Genomic DNA, 18,681 nt, shown 5'->3' with positions numbered 1-18,681 from the left:
CACACACATAAACACATACATGATAGGCACAAACAAACACATACATGACAGGCACAAACATAAACACACATACATGACAGGCACAAACATAAACACATACATGACAGGCACAAACATAAACACACATACATGACAGGCACAAACATAAACACACATACATGACTAGGGATGGGAATCGAGAATCGGAATCGATTGGGAACCGGTTCCTAATTGTCCGATTCCTGGAATCGCATGCCTCCATGACTATCGATTCCTCTTATCGATGCCATGTTTTTCTGACAGTTGCGCATTTTAAAACAATACCGTTAGCGCCACGCATGCAGCCATAGCAGACTATTTGACTATTTGAATAGCAGACTATTTTGACTAGGAAAACCTAAAGGGCTCGATATTGCGACCATTTTGTGTGTGCAGTGAAAACTGAAAGTGCTTTGCATCCTAGTCATTAACACATTGGTCGCCAAAAACGACTTATGCCGTTTTTGCCCGCCATGCGTTGAACGCCAACAACGGCGTACGCCGTTTTTGGGATGAATATTTAATTTTTCCGCCATGGCATTCATAATTCATCCAGCCAACCTCCGGACTCCAGCGGGACCCTGTATGAGATTGCAACGCCTGGTGGATGGTCGGGCGAGTTACACTCTCGCCAAAACCGGAAGTGCCGATCGGTGCGTCGAGGAAATCCCTCCGGCAGTCACATCTTGTTACGGGACAGACAAACACTATAGTGCATTTGGATCGCTTTCTAAACTTAATAATCTATATGATTTCGGCGTTTATTGCGCCATACAAACCGGAAATGGATGTAGGAGATTGGCGTCAAATAATTGGGATCTTTCTCCTCCAGTCTCATCGGCGCACGGTAAGAGGACACTAACGACCCCCCCCCCTTTCCTTCACGCATGATGAAGCATAATGTATACCGATCATATACATTTGAATTTTTTAATATAGCGTGTATAGGAAAGAAACGCCAATCGATAATCTATATGCTTCAGGGCCTATAACTACTGTTTTTGGAATTACAGCAGAAAAGATTAAAAACATACTTATATTCTCGACGCTAGTAACACAACAATGTATGAATGAAAAAATATAACGTTCCCACATCCTGAACGATAGATAATCGATGTTGAATGGGCCATAGTAATGTCAATATAGCTATAATATTTTAAAAGTTATAGCCCTGCAAAGAAGGTAAACATCTCCATAGGCTTTCAACGGTGGCAGACTGGCTATATTGATGGATATAAAAAAAATTCTGACATGGGGGCTCAACAATAAATGATAAATGACAATCAGAAATGTCAAGGTGCATGTTGTTATTCTAACCAGCTTAGTTCTGTTGCATTTCCAATTGATTTATTTAAATTATAAATGTAGCAGGAATCGATAAACAGAATCGATAATGGAATCGTATCGATACAATCTTATCAATTCCCATCCCTATACATGACAGGCACAAACATAAACACACATACATGACAGGCACAAACATAAACACATACATGACAGTCACAAACACAAAAAATCAAACAAAACCCATGATTTCTCCATGGAAATGAGCATTAACAACAAGTGTCTATAGTGTATTTGTTTCCAAAATAATAAAAAGAAAATGCCCACTAAGTTTGATTTGGATATTTTATTGATGCACTGAGTTGAAACAAGAAATGGCAAAAATGACAAGTCCAAAAGGATTAGCCCCTGGCCAATCACTTTGAACACACACAACTTCATCTCTCTCTCGCTCTCCCTCTCGCTCTGAACACACACAACTTCATCTCTTTCTCTCTCGCTCTCGCTCTCTCTCTCTGAACACACACAACTTCATCTCTTTCTCTCTCACTCTCTCTCTCTCTCGCTCTCTCTCTCTGAACACACAACTTCATCTCTTTCTCTCTCGCTCTCTCTCTGAACACACGCAACTTCATCTCTTTCTCTCTCTCTCTCTCTTGCTCTCTCTCTGAACACACACACAACTTTCTCTCTCTCTCTCTCTCTCTCTCTCTCTCTCTCTCTCTCTCTCTCTCTCTCTCTCTCCCCTGTTTGTGTCCTTCAACCTAGATGTGACCAATGAGAACCTGTTCTGCATCCACCAGAGCAGCAGCAACCCCCCCCACTACCAGCTGATCTACCAGGCTCACGTCTACAGCCTGCCCAAGGTGAGAGAGAGAGAACAACATTGCATTTTGCCCATGGTGATAGACTTTTAAAGGAGTATGCAGACTATGTTTTGGCAAATAATGTCTTTCATCACCTCACTATTATGACACGAGAAGATCTGTTTGTTTCAACTTTGTGCATCCAGTAGTTTCTGTGCCACAGCAATGCAAACTAGCTTAGCTGCGTTAGCATCATCTCAGAAAGTGTGGTAATCGACTAACTTGTAACTTCAAACCGGAATGTTTAATCGTGTTTTGTGATACAAAGGTAAACAGTCTTCTAGTTTAGAATATTTCTACACGTAACTAGCTAATCCCACAAAACAACTTCTAACTACCTTCAAACTACTTCCCCTACTGACGAACACCGCCTCTGTTCTCATGACTGTCACTGGCCAGGAGGTTGCTTAGCAACAGAAAGGTTTGGCTCACAGAAGCGTCGTTATCATGCTGTGTTTACGTTACTAGCTGGGTTAAAACGTTGCTGGTAACTTTTCTTCAAAAGGATCATCGATGGGGCGGTTAGGTGGCCGAGCGGAGATTGCGTTCGTCACCAGCCCCGGAGCTGAGCTGGATTTGCCTGTTCGAATCCAGCTCACAGCTCCGGGGTTGTCACCAGCTTGGCTGGCCGTCTGCACTGATACAATTGGCTGTATCAGAGGGTGGGAGAAGCTGGCGGGGTGGGTCCGGGTCGTTGTAAACAGCGACTCCTACAGTTCGGTCGGGGCGCCTGCTAAGCGCGGATTGGACGTGAGGGGGATAGTGTGGTCCTCCCACACGCTACGCCCTCTCAATGAGAATCCGCGCTGCCAGGTGAAAAGAAGCGGTGATTGGCTGGACGTGTGTCGGAGGAAGCACGTGGTAGCCTCCACTCTCCCAGATGATCTGACTGTGGGGGGTAAGTGCGCAGCGACCAGGAAGGGACTGGGAATTGGCATACGACTAACATTGGGATGGGAGAAAATCGGAGGAAAATGGAGGGGGAAAAAGACAAAAAAAAAAAAAAAAAAAAAGGATCATCGATGCCATGAATGAAGATGCCTTTTTATTTACACTGAGTCTTATTATTTGAGCTGGCACAACTAGGAGGTGAGAGGCTGAGAGAGATGAACCAGGGTGAGAGAGGAGGCTGAGATGAACCAGGGTGAGAGAGGAGGCTGAGATGAACCAGGGTGAGAGAGGAGGCTGAGATGAACCAGGGTGAGAGAGGAGGCTGAATGAGATGGACCTAGGTGAGAGAGGAGGCTGAATGAGCTGAACCAGGGTGAGAGAGGAGGCTGAGCTGGACCAGGGTGAGAGGAGGCTGAGATGAACCAGGGTGAGAGAGGAGGCTGAGATGAACCAGGGTGAGAGAGGAGGCTGAGATGAACCAGGGTGAGAGAGGAGGCTGAATGAGATGGACCAGGGTGAGAGAGGAGGCTGAATGAGCTGAACCAGGGTGAGAGAGGAGGCTGAGCTGGACCAGGGTGAGAGAGGAGGCTGAGATGAACCAGGGTGAGAGAGGAGGCTGAGATGAACCAGGTGAGAGAGGAGGCTGAGATGAACCAGGGTGAGAGAGGAGGCTGAGATGAACCAGGGTGAGAGAGGAGGCTGAATGAGATGGACCAGGGTGAGAGAGGAGGCTGAATGAGCTGAACCAGGGTGAGAGAGGAGGCTGAGCTGGACCAGGGTGAGAGAGGAGGCTGAGATGAACCAGGGTGAGAGAGGAGGCTAAGATGAACCAGGGTGAGAGAGGAGGCTGAGATGAACCAGGGTGAGAGAGGAGGCTGAATGAGATGGACCAGGGTGAGAGAGGAGGCTGAATGAGCTGGACCAGGGTGAGAGAGGAGGCTGAATGAGCTGGACCAGGGTGAGAGAGGAGAGGCTGAGATGGACCAGCGTGAGAGAGGAGGCTGAATGAGATGAACCAGGGTGAGAGAGGAGGCTGAATGAGCTGAACCAGGGTGAGAGAGGAGGCTGAGCTGGACCAGGGTGAGAGAGGAGGCTGAATGAGCTGAACCAGGCTAAGAGAGGAGGCTGAATGAGATGAACCGGGGTGAGAGAGGAGGCTGAGCTGTACCAGGCTAAGAGAGGAGGCTGAATGAGATGAACCGGGGTGAGAGAGGAGGCTGAATGAGATGAACCAGGGTGAGAGAGGAGGCTGAATGAGATGAACCTGGGTGAGAGAGGAGGCTGAATGAGATGAACCAGGCTGAGAGGAGGCTGAATGAGCTGGACCAGGGTGAGAGAGGAGGCTGAATGAGCTGGACCAGGGTGAGAGAGGAGGCTGAGCTGGACCAGGGTGAGAGAGGAGGCTGAATGAGCTGGACCAGGGTGAGAGAGGAGGCTGAGCTGGACCAGGGTGAGAGAGGAGGCTGAATGAGATGGACCAGGCTAAGAGAGGAGGCTGAATGAGCTGGACCAGGGTGAGAGAGGAGGCTGAGCTGGACCAGGGTGAGAGAGGAGGCTGAATGAGATGAACCAGGGTGAGAGAGGAGGCTGAATGAGATGAACCAGGGTGAGAGAGGAGAGGCTGAGATGAACCAGGGTGAGAGAGGAGGCTGAGCTGGACCAGGGTGAGGGAGGAGGCTGAATGAGATGAACCAGGGTGAGAGAGGAGGCTGAGCTGGACCAGGGTGAGAGAGGAGGCTGAATGAGATGGACCAGGGTGAGAGAGGAGGCTGAATGAGATGAACCAGGGTGAGAGAGGAGGCTGAATGAGATGAACCAGGGTGAGAGAGGAGGCTGAATAAGCTGAACCAGGGTGAGAGAGGAGGCTGAATGAGATTAACCAGGCTGAGAGAGGAGGCTGAATGAGATTAACCAGGCTGAGAGAGGAGGCTGAATGAGATTAACCAGGCTGAGAGAGTAGGCTGAATGAGCTGGACCAGGGTGAGAGAGGAGGCTGAATGAGATTAACCAGGGTGAGAGAGGAGGCTGAATGAGATGAACCAGGGTGAGAGAGGAGGCTGAGCTGGACCAGGCTGAGAGAGGAGGCTGAATGAGATGAACCAGGGTGAGAGAGGAGGCTGAGCTGGACCAGGGTGAGAGAGGAGGCTGAATGAGATGAACCAGGGTGAGAGAGGAGGCTGAGCTGGACCAGGGTGAGAGAGGAGGCTGAGATGAGCTGGACCAGGGTGAGAGAGGAGGCTGAATGAGATGAACCAGGGTGAGAGAGTAGGCTGAATGAGATGAACCAGGCTGAGAGAGGAGGCTGAGATGAACCAGGGTGAGAGAGGAGGCTGAGCTGGACCAGGGTGAGAGAGGAGGCTGAGATGAGCTGGACCAGGGTGAGAGAGGAGGCTGAATGAGATGAACCAGGCTGAGAGAGGAGGCTGAATGAGATGGACCAGGGTGAGAGAGGAGAGGCTGAGATGGACCAGCGTGAGAGAGGAGGCTGAATGAGATGAACCAGGGTGAGAGAGGAGGCTGAATGAGCTGAACCAGGGTGAGAGAGGAGGCTGAGCTGGACCAGGGTGAGAGAGGAGGCTGAATGAGATGGACCAGGGTGAGAGAGGAGGCTGAATGAGCTGAACCAGGCTAAGAGAGGAGGCTGAATGAGATGAACCGGGGTGAGAGAGGAGGCTGAGCTGTACCAGGCTAAGAGAGGAGGCTGAATGAGATGAACCGGGGTGAGAGAGGAGGCTGAATGAGATGAACCAGGGTGAGAGAGGAGGCTGAATGAGATGAACCTGGGTGAGAGAGGAGGCTGAATGAGATGAACCAGGCTGAGAGGAGGCTGAATGAGCTGGACCAGGGTGAGAGAGGAGGCTGAATGAGCTGGACCAGGGTGAGAGAGGAGGCTGAGCTGGACCAGGGTGAGAGAGGAGGCTGAATGAGCTGGACCAGGGTGAGAGAGGAGGCTGAGCTGGACCAGGGTGAGAGAGGAGGCTGAATGAGATGGACCAGGCTAAGAGAGGAGGCTGAATGAGCTGGACCAGGGTGAGAGAGGAGGCTGAGCTGGACCAGGGTGAGAGAGGAGGCTGAGCTGGACCAGGGTGAGAGAGGAGGCTGAATGAGATTAACCAGGGTGAGAGAGGAGGCTGAATGAGATGAACCAGGGTGAGAGAGGAGAGGCTGAGATGAACCAGGGTGAGAGAGGAGGCTGAGCTGGACCAGGGTGAGAGAGGAGGCTGAATGAGATGAACCAGGGTGAGAGAGGAGGCTGAGCTGGACCAGGGTGAGAGAGGAGGCTGAATGAGATGGACCAGGGTGAGAGAGGAGGCTGAATGAGATGAACCAGGGTGAGAGAGGAGGCTGAATGAGATGAACCAGGGTGAGAGAGGAGGCTGAATGAGCTGAACCAGGGTGAGAGAGGAGGCTGAATGAGATTAACCAGGCTGAGAGAGGAGGCTGAATGAGCTGGACCAGGGTGAGAGAGGAGGCTGAATGAGATTAACCAGGGTGAGAGAGGAGGCTGAATGAGATGAACCAGGGTGAGAGAGGAGGCTGAGCTGGACCAGGGTGAGAGAGGAGGCTGAATGAGATGAACCAGGGTGAGAGAGGAGGCTGAGCTGGACCAGGGTGAGAGAGGAGGCTGAATGAGATGAACCAGGGTGAGAGAGTAGGCTGAATGAGATGAACCAGGGTGAGAGAGGAGGCTGAATGAGATGAACCAGGCTGAGATTAACCAGGGTGAGAGAGGAGGCTGAGCTGGACCAGGGTGAGAGAGGAGGCGGAGATGAGCTGGACCAGGGTGAGAGAGGAGGCTGAATGAGATGAACCAGGCTGAGAGAGGAGGCTGAATGAGATGGACCAGGGTGAGAGAGGAGGCTGAATTAGATGAACCAGGCTGAGAGAGGAGGCTGAATGAGATGGACCAGGGTGAGAGAGGAGGCTGAATGAGCTGGACCAGGGTGAGAGAGGAGAGGCTGAGATGGACCAGGGTGAGAGAGGAGGCTGAATGAGATGAACCTGGGTGAGAGAGGAGGCTGAATGAGATGAACCAGGGTGAGAGAGGAGGCTGAGCTGGACCAGGGTGAGAGAGGAGGCTGAGCTGGACCAGGGAGAGAGAGGAGGCTGAATGAGCTGGACCAGGGTGAGAGAGTAGGCTGAATGAGATGAACCAGGCTGAGAGAGGAGGCTGAGATTAACCAGGGTGAGAGAGGAGGCTGAGCTGGACCAGGGTGAGAGAGGAGGCTTAGATGAGCTGGACCAGGGTGAGAGAGGAGGCTGAATGAGATGAACCAGGCTGAGAGAGGAGGCTGAATGAGATGGACCAGGGTGAGAGAGGAGAGGCTGAGATGGACCAGCGTGAGAGAGGAGGCTGAATGAGATGAACCAGGGTGAGAGAGGAGGCTGAATGAGCTGAACCAGGGTGAGAGAGGAGGCTGAGCTGGACCAGGGTGAGAGAGGAGGCTGAATGAGATGGACCAGGGTGAGAGAGGAGGCTGAATGAGCTGAACCAGGCTAAGAGAGGAGGCTGAATGAGATGAACCGGGGTGAGAGAGGAGGCTGAGCTGTACCAGGCTAAGAGAGGAGGCTGAATGAGATGAACCGGGGTGAGAGAGGAGGCTGAATGAGATGAACCAGGGTGAGAGAGGAGGCTGAATGAGATGAACCTGGGTGAGAGAGGAGGCTGAATGAGATGAACCAGGCTGAGAGGAGGCTGAATGAGCTGGACCAGGGTGAGAGAGGAGGCTGAATGAGCTGGACCAGGGTGAGAGAGGAGGCTGAGCTGGACCAGGGTGAGAGAGGAGGCTGAATGAGCTGGACCAGGGTGAGAGAGGAGGCTGAGCTGGACCAGGGTGAGAGAGGAGGCTGAATGAGATGGACCAGGCTAAGAGAGGAGGCTGAATGAGCTGGACCAGGGTGAGAGAGGAGGCTGAGCTGGACCAGGGTGAGAGAGGAGGCTGAGCTGGACCAGGGTGAGAGAGGAGGCTGAATGAGATTAACCAGGGTGAGAGAGGAGGCTGAATGAGATGAACCAGGGTGAGAGAGGAGAGGCTGAGATGAACCAGGGTGAGAGAGGAGGCTGAGCTGGACCAGGGTGAGAGAGGAGGCTGAATGAGATGAACCAGGGTGAGAGAGGAGGCTGAGCTGGACCAGGGTGAGAGAGGAGGCTGAATGAGATGGACCAGGGTGAGAGAGGAGGCTGAATGAGATGAACCAGGGTGAGAGAGGAGGCTGAATGAGATGAACCAGGGTGAGAGAGGAGGCTGAATGAGCTGAACCAGGGTGAGAGAGGAGGCTGAATGAGATTAACCAGGCTGAGAGAGGAGGCTGAATGAGATGAACCAGGGTGAGAGAGGAGGCTGAATGAGATGAACCTGGGTGAGAGAGGAGGCTGAATGAGATGAACCAGGCTGAGAGGAGGCTGAATGAGCTGGACCAGGGTGAGAGAGGAGGCTGAATGAGCTGGACCAGGGTGAGAGAGGAGGCTGAGCTGGGCCAGGGTGAGAGAGGAGGCTGAATGAGCTGGACCAGGGTGAGAGAGGAGGCTGAGCTGGACCAGGGTGAGAGAGGAGGCTGAATGAGATGGACCAGGCTAAGAGAGGAGGCTGAATGAGCTGGACCAGGGTGAGAGAGGAGGCTGAGCTGGACCAGGGTGAGAGAGGAGGCTGAGCTGGACCAGGGTGAGAGAGGAGGCTGAATGAGATTAACCAGGGTGAGAGAGGAGGCTAAATGAGATGAACCAGGGTGAGAGAGGAGAGGCTGAGATGAACCAGGGTGAGAGAGGAGGCTGAGCTGGACCAGGGTGAGAGAGGAGGCTGAATGAGATGAACCAGGGTGAGAGAGGAGGCTGAGCTGGACCAGGGTGAGAGAGGAGGCTGAATGAGATGGACCAGGGTGAGAGAGGAGGCTGAATGAGATGAACCAGGGTGAGAGAGGAGGCTGAATGAGATGAACCAGGGTGAGAGAGGAGGCTGAATGAGCTGAACCAGGGTGAGAGAGGAGGCTGAATGAGATTAACCAGGCTGAGAGAGGAGGCTGAATGAGCTGGACCAGGGTGAGAGAGGAGGCTGAATGAGATTAACCAGGGTGAGAGAGGAGGCTGAATGAGATGAACCAGGGTGAGAGAGGAGGCTGAGCTGGACCAGGGTGAGAGAGGAGGCTGAATGAGATGAACCAGGGTGAGAGAGGAGGCTGAGCTGGACCAGGGTGAGAGAGTAGGCTGAATGAGATGAACCAGGGTGAGAGAGGAGGCTGAATGAGATGACCCAGGCTGAGAGAGGAGGCTGAGATTAACCAGGGTGAGAGAGGAGGCTGAGCTGGACCAGGGTGAGAGAGGAGGCGGAGATGAGCTGGACCAGGGTGAGAGAGGAGGCTGAATGAGATGAACCAGGGTGAGAGAGGAGGCTGAATGAGATGACCCAGGCTGAGAGAGAGGAGGCTGAGATTAACCAGGGTGAGAGAGGAGGCTGAGCTGGACCAGGGTGAGAGAGGAGGCGGAGATGAGCTGGACCAGGGTGAGAGAGGAGGCTGAATGAGATGAACCAGGGTGAGAGAGGAGGCTGAATGAGATGAACCAGGCTGAGAGAGGAGGCTGAATGAGATGGACCAGGGTGAGAGAGGAGGCTGAGCTGGACCAGGGTGAGAGAGGAGGCTGAATGAGATTAACCAGGGTGAGAGAGGAGGCTGAATGAGATGAACCAGGGTGAGAGAGGAGAGGCTGAGATGAACCAGGGTGAGAGAGGAGGCTGAGCTGGACCAGGGTGAGAGAGGAGGCTGAATGAGATGAACCAGGGTGAGAGAGGAGGCTGAGCTGGACCAGGGTGAGAGAGGAGGCTGAATGAGATGGACCAGGGTGAGAGAGGAGGCTGAATGAGATGAACCAGGGTGAGAGAGGAGGCTGAATGAGATGAACCAGGGTGAGAGAGGAGGCTGAATGAGCTGAACCAGGGTGAGAGAGGAGGCTGAATGAGATTAACCAGGCTGAGAGAGGAGGCTGAATGAGCTGGACCAGGGTGAGAGAGGAGGCTGAATGAGATTAACCAGGGTGAGAGAGGAGGCTGAATGAGATGAACCAGGGTGAGAGAGGAGGCTGAGCTGGACCAGGGTGAGAGAGGAGGCTGAATGAGATGAACCAGGGTGAGAGAGGAGGCTGAGCTGGACCAGGGTGAGAGAGTAGGCTGAATGAGATGAACCAGGGTGAGAGAGGAGGCTGAATGAGATGACCCAGGCTGAGAGAGGAGGCTGAGATTAACCAGGGTGAGAGAGGAGGCTGAGCTGGACCAGGGTGAGAGAGGAGGCGGAGATGAGCTGGACCAGGGTGAGAGAGGAGGCTGAATGAGATGAACCAGGCTGAGAGAGGAGGCTGAATGAGATGGACCAGGGTGAGAGAGGAGGCTGAATTAGATGAACCAGGCTGAGAGAGGAGGCTGAATGAGATGGACCAGGGTTAGAGAGGAGGCTGAATGAGCTGGACCAGGGTGAGAGAGGAGAGGCTGAGATGGACCAGGGTGAGAGAGGAGGCTGAATGAGATGAACCTGGGTGAGAGAGGAGGCTGAATGAGATGAACCAGGGTGAGAGAGGAGGCTGAGCTGGACCAGGGTGAGAGAGGAGGCTGAGCTGGACCAGGGAGAGAGAGGAGGCTGAATGAGCTGGACCAGGGTGAGAGAGGAGGCTGAATGAGATGAACCAGGGTGAGAGAGGAGGCTGAATGAGATGAACCAGGGTGAGAGAGGAGGCTGAATGAGATGAACCAGGGTGAGAGAGGAGGCTGAATGAGATGAACCAGGGTGAGAGAGGAGGCTGAATGAGATGAACCAGGCTGAGATGAACCAGGGTGAGAGAGGAGGCTGAGCTGGACCAGGGTGAGAGAGGAGGCTGAATGAGATGGACCAGGGTGAGAGAGGAGGCTGAGCTGGACCAGGGTGAGAGAGGAGGCTGAGCTGGACCAGGGTGAGAGAGGAGGCTGAATGAGATGGACCAGGGTGAGAGAGGAGGCTGAATGAGATGAACCAGGGTGAGAGAGGAGGCTGAGCTGGACCAGGGTGAGAGAGGAGGCTGAGCTGGACCAGGGTGAGAGAGGAGGCTGAATGAGATGGACCAGGGTGAGAGAGGAGGCTGAATGAGCTGGACCAGGCTGAGAGAGGAGGCTGAATGAGATGGACCAGGGTGAGAGAGGAGGCTGAATGAGCTGAACCAGGGTGAGAGAGGAGGCTGAGCTGGACCAGGGTGAGAGAGGAGGCTGAGATGAACCAGGGTGAGAGAGGAGGCTGAGATGAACCAGGGTGAGAGAGGACGCTGAGATGAACCAGGGTGAGAGAGGAGGCTGAGATGAACCAGGGTGAGAGAGGAGGCTGAGCTGGACCAGGGTGAGAGAGGAGGCTGAATGAGATGGACCAGGGTGAGAGAGGAGGCTGAATGAGATGAACCAGGGTGAGAGAGGAGGCTGAGCTGGACCAGGGTGAGAGAGGAGGCTGAGCTGGACCAGGGTGAGAGAGGAGGCTGAATGAGATGGACCAGGGTGAGAGAGGAGGCTGAATGAGCTGGACCAGGCTGAGAGAGGAGGCTGAATGAGATGGACCAGGGTGAGAGAGGAGGCTGAATGAGCTGGACCAGGCTGAGAGAGGAGGCTGAATGAGATGGACCAGGGTGAGAGAGGAGGCTGAATGAGATGGACCAGGGTGAGAGAGGAGGCTGAATGAGCTGGACCAGGGTGAGAGAGGAGGCTGAATGAGATGGACCAGGGTGAGAGAGGAGGCTGAGCTGGACCAGGGTGAGAGAGGAGGCTGAGCTGGACCAGGGGCGCGTCTATATTAAACGGAGCCGAAGAGTGCTTCCGCATTGGCTTTTTTGCGCTCTGATTGGCCGAGCACGCGCATGAGCCGCGACGCGCTCCTCTAGCCAGGAATCGAAACTCCGTTTAAGCTCCAGAGAGCGAGGCTGAAAATCCACAGTTCTTGCCCCACTGATGGGAGCCGAATCCCGGATCCCAGTTTTCTGATGAATACCCCCAAAATATGGAGGTCCCGAACGCAATTAAGTATTGATTACGCCGTAACGAATCATTAAAAAAATATACCGTTAACTGGAGTATGTTGTTTCTTTACATATATGTTGGATTAGAGAATTGGTTTGTCATGACAATCCAATAAAAAATCGCGATTTACCCGGTGGCTACAACAACACACAGTACCTACATGCATCATTGTTTACAATGAACGGTGGGGCTGGGCTGGGGCGCGTGGTGCTCCCACTTAGGTGCTTGACCGATGAGACGGCCGGTGAGAGAGCGCGGCGCGGAGCCAATGGCAGTGACATGATGGGAATAATCGGATGCGTTAAACAGCAATCAATTAATTTAATATAACAGTCCGGTTCTGTGTTTGTTTGTGTCTGTAGATTGTTGGTGAACAACTAACTTTAGGTTAGTTTAACGCGTCCGTGTCGATTAGCCCCACCGTTCATTGTAAACAATGATGTGTGTTGTTGTAGCCACCGGGTAAATCGCGATTTTTTTTTATTGGATTGTCATGACAAACCAATTCTCTAATCCAACATATATGTAAAGAAACAACATACTCCAGTTAACGGTATATTTTTTTAATGATTCGTTACGGCGTAATCAATACTTAATTGCGTTCGGGACCTCCATATTTTGGGGGTATTCATCAGAAAACTCGGATCCGGGATTCGGCTCCCATCAGTGGGGCAAGAACTGTGGATTTTCAGCCTCGCTCTCTGGAGCTTAAACGGAGTTTCGATTCCTGCCTAGAGGAGCGCGTCGCGGCTCATGCTCATGCGCATGCGCGCGCTCGGCCAATCAGAGCGCAAAACGCCAATGCGGAAGCACTCTCCGGCTCCATTTAATATAGACGCACCAGGGGCAGTGGCCAGATCCTAACGCAGCTACACTAGTTTGTACCGAACACACAGTTACTGTGTGCTAAAATATTAGCATGGACCAAGGCGCAGCAATTACTGGACACAAGGATGAAAGAAACACAGATCTTCTCATAATGACATTATTTGCCAAAAAGTTGGCATACTTTTACTCATTAAAAGCACATAATACATTGCAATTTAGCATTGTGACATTGTAACAGTTAAGTAGCTTAAAAAAAACGACTAAAAACTACAAATGATCATTTAAATATAAAGAAGTAAATAATGCCTATATATATGAATACATTTACATACATATAATATACAATATATAATCCCTTAATGATATATAACCTTTAAAGGGGACATGCATTGCTATTCCTAGCACTATTTGGGCAACTTTACACAATTCCTGTGAGTCTATGGAAGACATCTGTAAGGTTTATTAAAAAAAAATCATTGTTTTATATTTCTAATGGAGTACTCAAAAGCATCATTTTTCAGCCTCAAGATATCAGTCTGATATTGGCTTGGCTCCACCCATACTAGCAGAATGCTTTGAGTGACAGCCACCCACCAAATAGCTCCGCCCATACTGCATGTTCCCGTCCTTCCAGGTGAATTGAAAACAGTTTATAGTAAACAAGATGTAGCCATTTTGATCATTGATAGATTGATTTCCTTCACCCTCAGATCAATCTACTAGTTTTTTAGACTCCTTGTGGACACATAAACAGTACTGTATATTTGTAGATCTGGTATGTCATAAATGGCTTGATGCAACACTTCTGTAATTCCGAGAGAGAGAGACAGTTCTCTCTCTCCTGGTTCAGGAGCATGGGCTGTGGGCTGGCGCGGTGGTGGACTTCCTCGAACGGGAGAGGGAGAACTGTGTAAACACTCTGCGTGTCTCCCTCTCCCGTTCGAGGAAGTCCACCGCCGTGCCACAGCCCATGCTCCCGAACCGAGAGAGAGAGAACTGTGTAAACACTCTGCGTGTCTCCCTCTCCCGTTCGAGGAAGTCCACCACCGAGGGTCTATCTGATTATCTCTCTCTCTCTCTCTCTCGCTTGCTCGCTCTGTCAAACCCCGTTTGGTGCGCTACAACCACAGAGCCAATCGGATCACTGTCTGCTTACCCAGCGCCCGCTTACGTCAACATATGCCTCAAATCAGGATGACCTAAATAAATCGAGCAGGAAATGGTCTGAGCTGAATGAGAGCAATCCGCCAATATGGTATTTAGACACAAAAACACATTGATACTAACTCCTATTACTATAATACAATGCTAGAGACTCAAAAAAGACATTTATAATGCATGTCACCTTTAAAATAATGGGGAAAATGTTTTTAAAGGTAGACTTTAAAAGATTAGAATTAATAATAAGGGTACGTGTGGGCGGAGCATGATGACATGGTGGATATGGAGTGTGTTTGTGGGCGGAGCATGATGACATGGTGGATATGGAGTGTGTTTGTGGGCGGAGCATGATGATTCTGTGGATATGGAGTGTGTTTGTGGGCGGAGCATGATGACATGGTGGATCTGGAGTAGGGATGCACCGATCCGACTTTTTCAGTTCCGATACCGATACCTGGCTTTGGCTATCAGCCGATACCGAGTACCGATCCGATACCATTATCTGAAATGAAAATAAACGAGAGAGAAAAATTCTAACCCTAACTAATAGGGGTGTAACGATGCGACCTCACAACGATTAATTCCGATTACGATTATTCAGGCAACGATTCAATGCATCATGAAATCTCTTAATTTGCCCCAAACATTTTTATACACAAATGTGGCTGGGGGAACTGATTCACTCAGCATGGATGGACTATAGGTCAATAAAAACAATACACAAAAAAAAATAAAAAAAAATAAAATAAAAAAATCGATTAATTTCGATTATAATCGATTCTAACATTTTCAAATTGATGCAGTTGAATCGTCACATTAGAATCGATGCATTTCGATTAATCGATGCATCGTTACACCCCTACTAACTAACCTTACTGTCATGCACTTGTCCTAATATACTAACCTACACTGTAGCACTCAACACTTTGTCACTCAGCTGATAGAGTTGTGCCCTTCCTGATGACTTGTCGTACAGAACTTGTAAGTCACTTTGGGTAAAAGCGTCAGCTAAATGACTAAATGTAAATGTAAATAAATACCCATTGTTCAATTAATAAACTGTATGCCTCACTGTGTGGAAGAGACTGGGGTCATTCTTTTGTGCAAGGCAACATCAGGCTTGACTTAAAACTACTTTCCTAACTTAGTGAAACTAAATGTAACAAATTAACACGGATATAAATGTACTGAATCGTTATTATAAAAAAAAATAAAAATTATTATTATAGTATGCCGGCCGGCCAAGCCGGAGGCAACGCAGAGAGCTGGGCTGAATTGTTATTTCTTATTTAATTTCTTATATATTTAAAAAAAAAAACTATATATATATATTTTTTACCGATACCCGGTCCAGCTATTTTAGTGATATCGGGGTTGATATCCGATATCAATATTGGATCGGTGTATCCCTAATATGGAGTGTTTGTGGGCGGAGCATGATGACATGGTGGATATGGAGTGTGTTCGTGGCCTACTGTTATTGAGTAAATATAGGACATTTATAAAAACATTGATATATACATTTAGTTTCCGGACTTGTCTTCTGGAGTACAATTATTGGTGACTTTATAATCAAATCAATGTGCATGTAAACTCCATTCATAGTGAGCCGTGAATAAAAAGTGGTGGGAGTTACGATGACTTGATACGTAGAATTTAAATGTAGAATGTGAGTTTATGGTCTCTCTGGTTGCGCTCCAATGACCTGAGTCCACTTGTATTCCTGTCACAGGGTAGAAACAACTTGTTCCACACAGTTCTCATGTTCCTCTACGTCATCAAGAGCAAGGAGTCTGGGATGCTGGGGTGAGTACTTACTTTTTTTTTTTATAAAAAAAAAATTGGCTAGACATACAAAACAACAATGGGAAGTGAAATATGACCAAAAAGAAGATGACACTAACAATAAAAAATAAACAAGTTAATGAATCGATGAATTACACAAACAACGTATTACAATGTGCGTTCTGCCTCTACTTTAGATCAGCCATCTAATTTGGCTAAATAACGAACATGCTAAATACCTAAACACATCGTTGCCTAGCAAACACAATTAAGAAATTAAGAATTCAGAAAATAAACAAATGGCAGTAATACCTTTGGTCAAATTTCTATCCGTTCATTGACAGATTTACAGCACAAACCATTCTCATATACAGTACAGCAAGCAGTGCAATCTTCAATGAGTCTAAACTGCCGACCTGTTATTTCAATGGTTTACAAAATAGAACACTGCACTCTCCCATTTGGAAACGAGTACAGTTATTTTTTTATTTTGAATGTTTGTTTTGAAAACAGTAAAGTTTTTAGAATGTTTTGAGTAGGCCATTACAAAAGAAAAACTATTTCCGATACTATTACTATTGTAGAACACGTCAAAGTAGATGATTTAGTCGACACATTATCACATCCTATTATCTTCTAAAGTTTATGTTTGATTCGCAGAGCCTCCCTCCTTTTTGTATAATTTTAATGACATAAGATAGATTCATTCTAAGAATTAAATGCATAGTAATATGTTTTGTAAACTAACTCGGCGACTCGATTGTAAATACATGTCTCTCCCAAATGGCATCGTGCTCATTTAGGTATTTTGGTTTCTTACGGTCTTCTGTATAATTCATCTTTGCTTTTGTTTTTTCTTTCTGCAGAAGGGTGAACCTGGGCCTGTCCGGCGTGAACATCCTGTGGATCTTTGGAGACTGATTTTCTTAAAAAAAAAATTTATTTGATTTATTGACAAAAAAAAACATATAACAACATTGACAGATCAACATTTGTATTTGCCTTGTCAGGGATAGAACGAAAAAATAAAAATTGTATTAACAGATTGCAGAATGGGTACAGTACACAGTACAGCTCAATACACACAATTGTTAAGGGGATGCAGACCAGAGAAAAGATAATGGGCTGGTGCAGGCAGCTTTCATGTCGTTGATGTACAGCAGGAAGAGCAAGGGCCCAAGTACACTGCCCTGAGGGACCCCGCAGGAAATGGGCATGGTCTCAGATAGGACTCCCCCTATGTCCACTCTCTGATCCCTCCCTGACAGGTAGGACCTCATCCAGCTAACGGCAGAGCTGTCCATCCCCAGAGCCTTCAGTTTTGCTAACAGAATGTTACGGTCAACTGTGTCAAAGGCTTTTTAAAGGTCAAGAAGTACTAGGCCACACAGTTTCCCTTCATCAATTTCTCTCCTAATAAAATCTGTGAGATACAGGAGACGGGTGTCCGTTGAGCATGATTTTCTAAAACCTGACTGCAACTCATAAAACAAGTTGTTTTTGTGTATGTATTCATATATTTGATTGTGTACTACTCTTTCAAAAACCTTAGATATTACATTTAAAATCGAGACTGGTCTGAAGTTGCTGGGATTTGTTTTACTCCCCTTCTTATAGATTGGGGTCACTTTTGCTCGTTTAAAATCAGTGGGCACTTTTCCCTGCTCAAGTGAGTGATGTGTCAATTCATGAGCACTTGATTGATAGATGTCACGAGTGCACATTAATAGAGTTTTGGAGTTGCAGGTGTGTCCTGGGATACTATACGACACTCGCTGGCCTCAAACCCACTTTTGGAAAGAATCCCTTCTCTCTGAAAGGCTTGAGTTTATTAACATTATTTTATTATTCTGAAATATCACAACCCGTCTTTGGACATACATTCTGGAAATGTGTCGCACTGGGTGCTTATAATGCAGTAAACTATTTTTTTAACCAGTTATTTCAATGTTCTGCATATTTTATATTTTGATGATATACTTCAGCTGTATCTGGTGGATGGAAGAGGCCTCATTCCCACAGGCTTGGATGTAAATATGTGTGTAGTGTTGACATGATATTTCTCTTTTTCTTTGTATATCAGAGTTTGAACAGCTTCTGCAGTACATTAAGTTTATCACATTTCATTATCTCCAAATGTGTTTTAGCTGGTTTAGTAAATAACCTTTGTTCCCCCATAAGTGAAGCAACACATTGCATTGTGGCTCTTATTTCCAGCATACAGGGAGATATCTGCATGAGCATTTCCTCCACAAAGGTTACCTTACCTGGTTATTTTTATTTAAAAACTGGTTATTTTGGCATAGCGACTACAAGCATAGAGGTATTGATTTGATTGCCAAATGATCCGTCAGTACTTGGTGTGCATGGTGTACTTGCATTACCTGTGGAGAACAAGTAATTCCTGAAGAATTGCCGAAATCACTTGTTTATAACAGTATGGGTTTGAACAACTGTGAATAGGATTTATTTGATAACGAAGCTGTTCAAATGTAAATGTGCTTGAGGACTGCCTGTCCTGTATTCAGTGCTTTGTAATTGTTTGTAGTAATGGCATTTTCTAGAAAGTCAAGAAAATAAAAACACTTGACGAGAGATGTTATGTGGTCTTTTTCCATAGTTCTGTTATGTTTTGAATGATTAAAAGCATCCACTTGGTGGTGATATAGTTACTTTTAAAGAGAGAGATGGCCTCTACTCCTGGGCCCTCATTCATCAACCCGACTTACGCACAGATTTGTGCTTAACCTGTGCGTACGACCATTTCTAAGCAAAGAGTGGGATTCATCAATTTCAACTTGAACTTGACTCCGTGCTTATGTGTACGCACA

At 48.4% G+C, this 18,681-nt stretch overlaps 1 protein-coding gene across 1 annotated transcript in view; it reads left to right on the top strand.

The window, feature by feature from the left end:
• The window catches only part of tmem209 (transmembrane protein 209), a 95,879-nt gene extending 77,434 nt beyond the window's left edge, over nucleotides 1-18,445 (top strand). Inside the window, exons 13-15 of the mRNA XM_084335637.1 lie at nucleotides 2,071-2,168; nucleotides 15,798-15,871; nucleotides 16,717-18,445. Coding sequence (XP_084191763.1) covers nucleotides 2,071-2,168; nucleotides 15,798-15,871; nucleotides 16,717-16,771 — 227 coding nt within the window. The 3' untranslated portion in view covers nucleotides 16,772-18,445. The remainder of the gene's footprint in view (nucleotides 1-2,070; nucleotides 2,169-15,797; nucleotides 15,872-16,716) is intronic.
• Nucleotides 18,446-18,681: the final 236 nt, after the last annotated feature.

Source organism: Notolepis coatsorum (assembly GCF_963971535.1).
Source record: "Notolepis coatsorum genome assembly, chromosome: 1".
Taxonomy (NCBI): domain Eukaryota; kingdom Metazoa; phylum Chordata; class Actinopteri; order Aulopiformes; family Paralepididae; genus Notolepis; species Notolepis coatsorum.
Note: the sequence above shows the minus strand (reverse complement) of the source record. Positions and strands in the feature narration are given on the sequence as shown.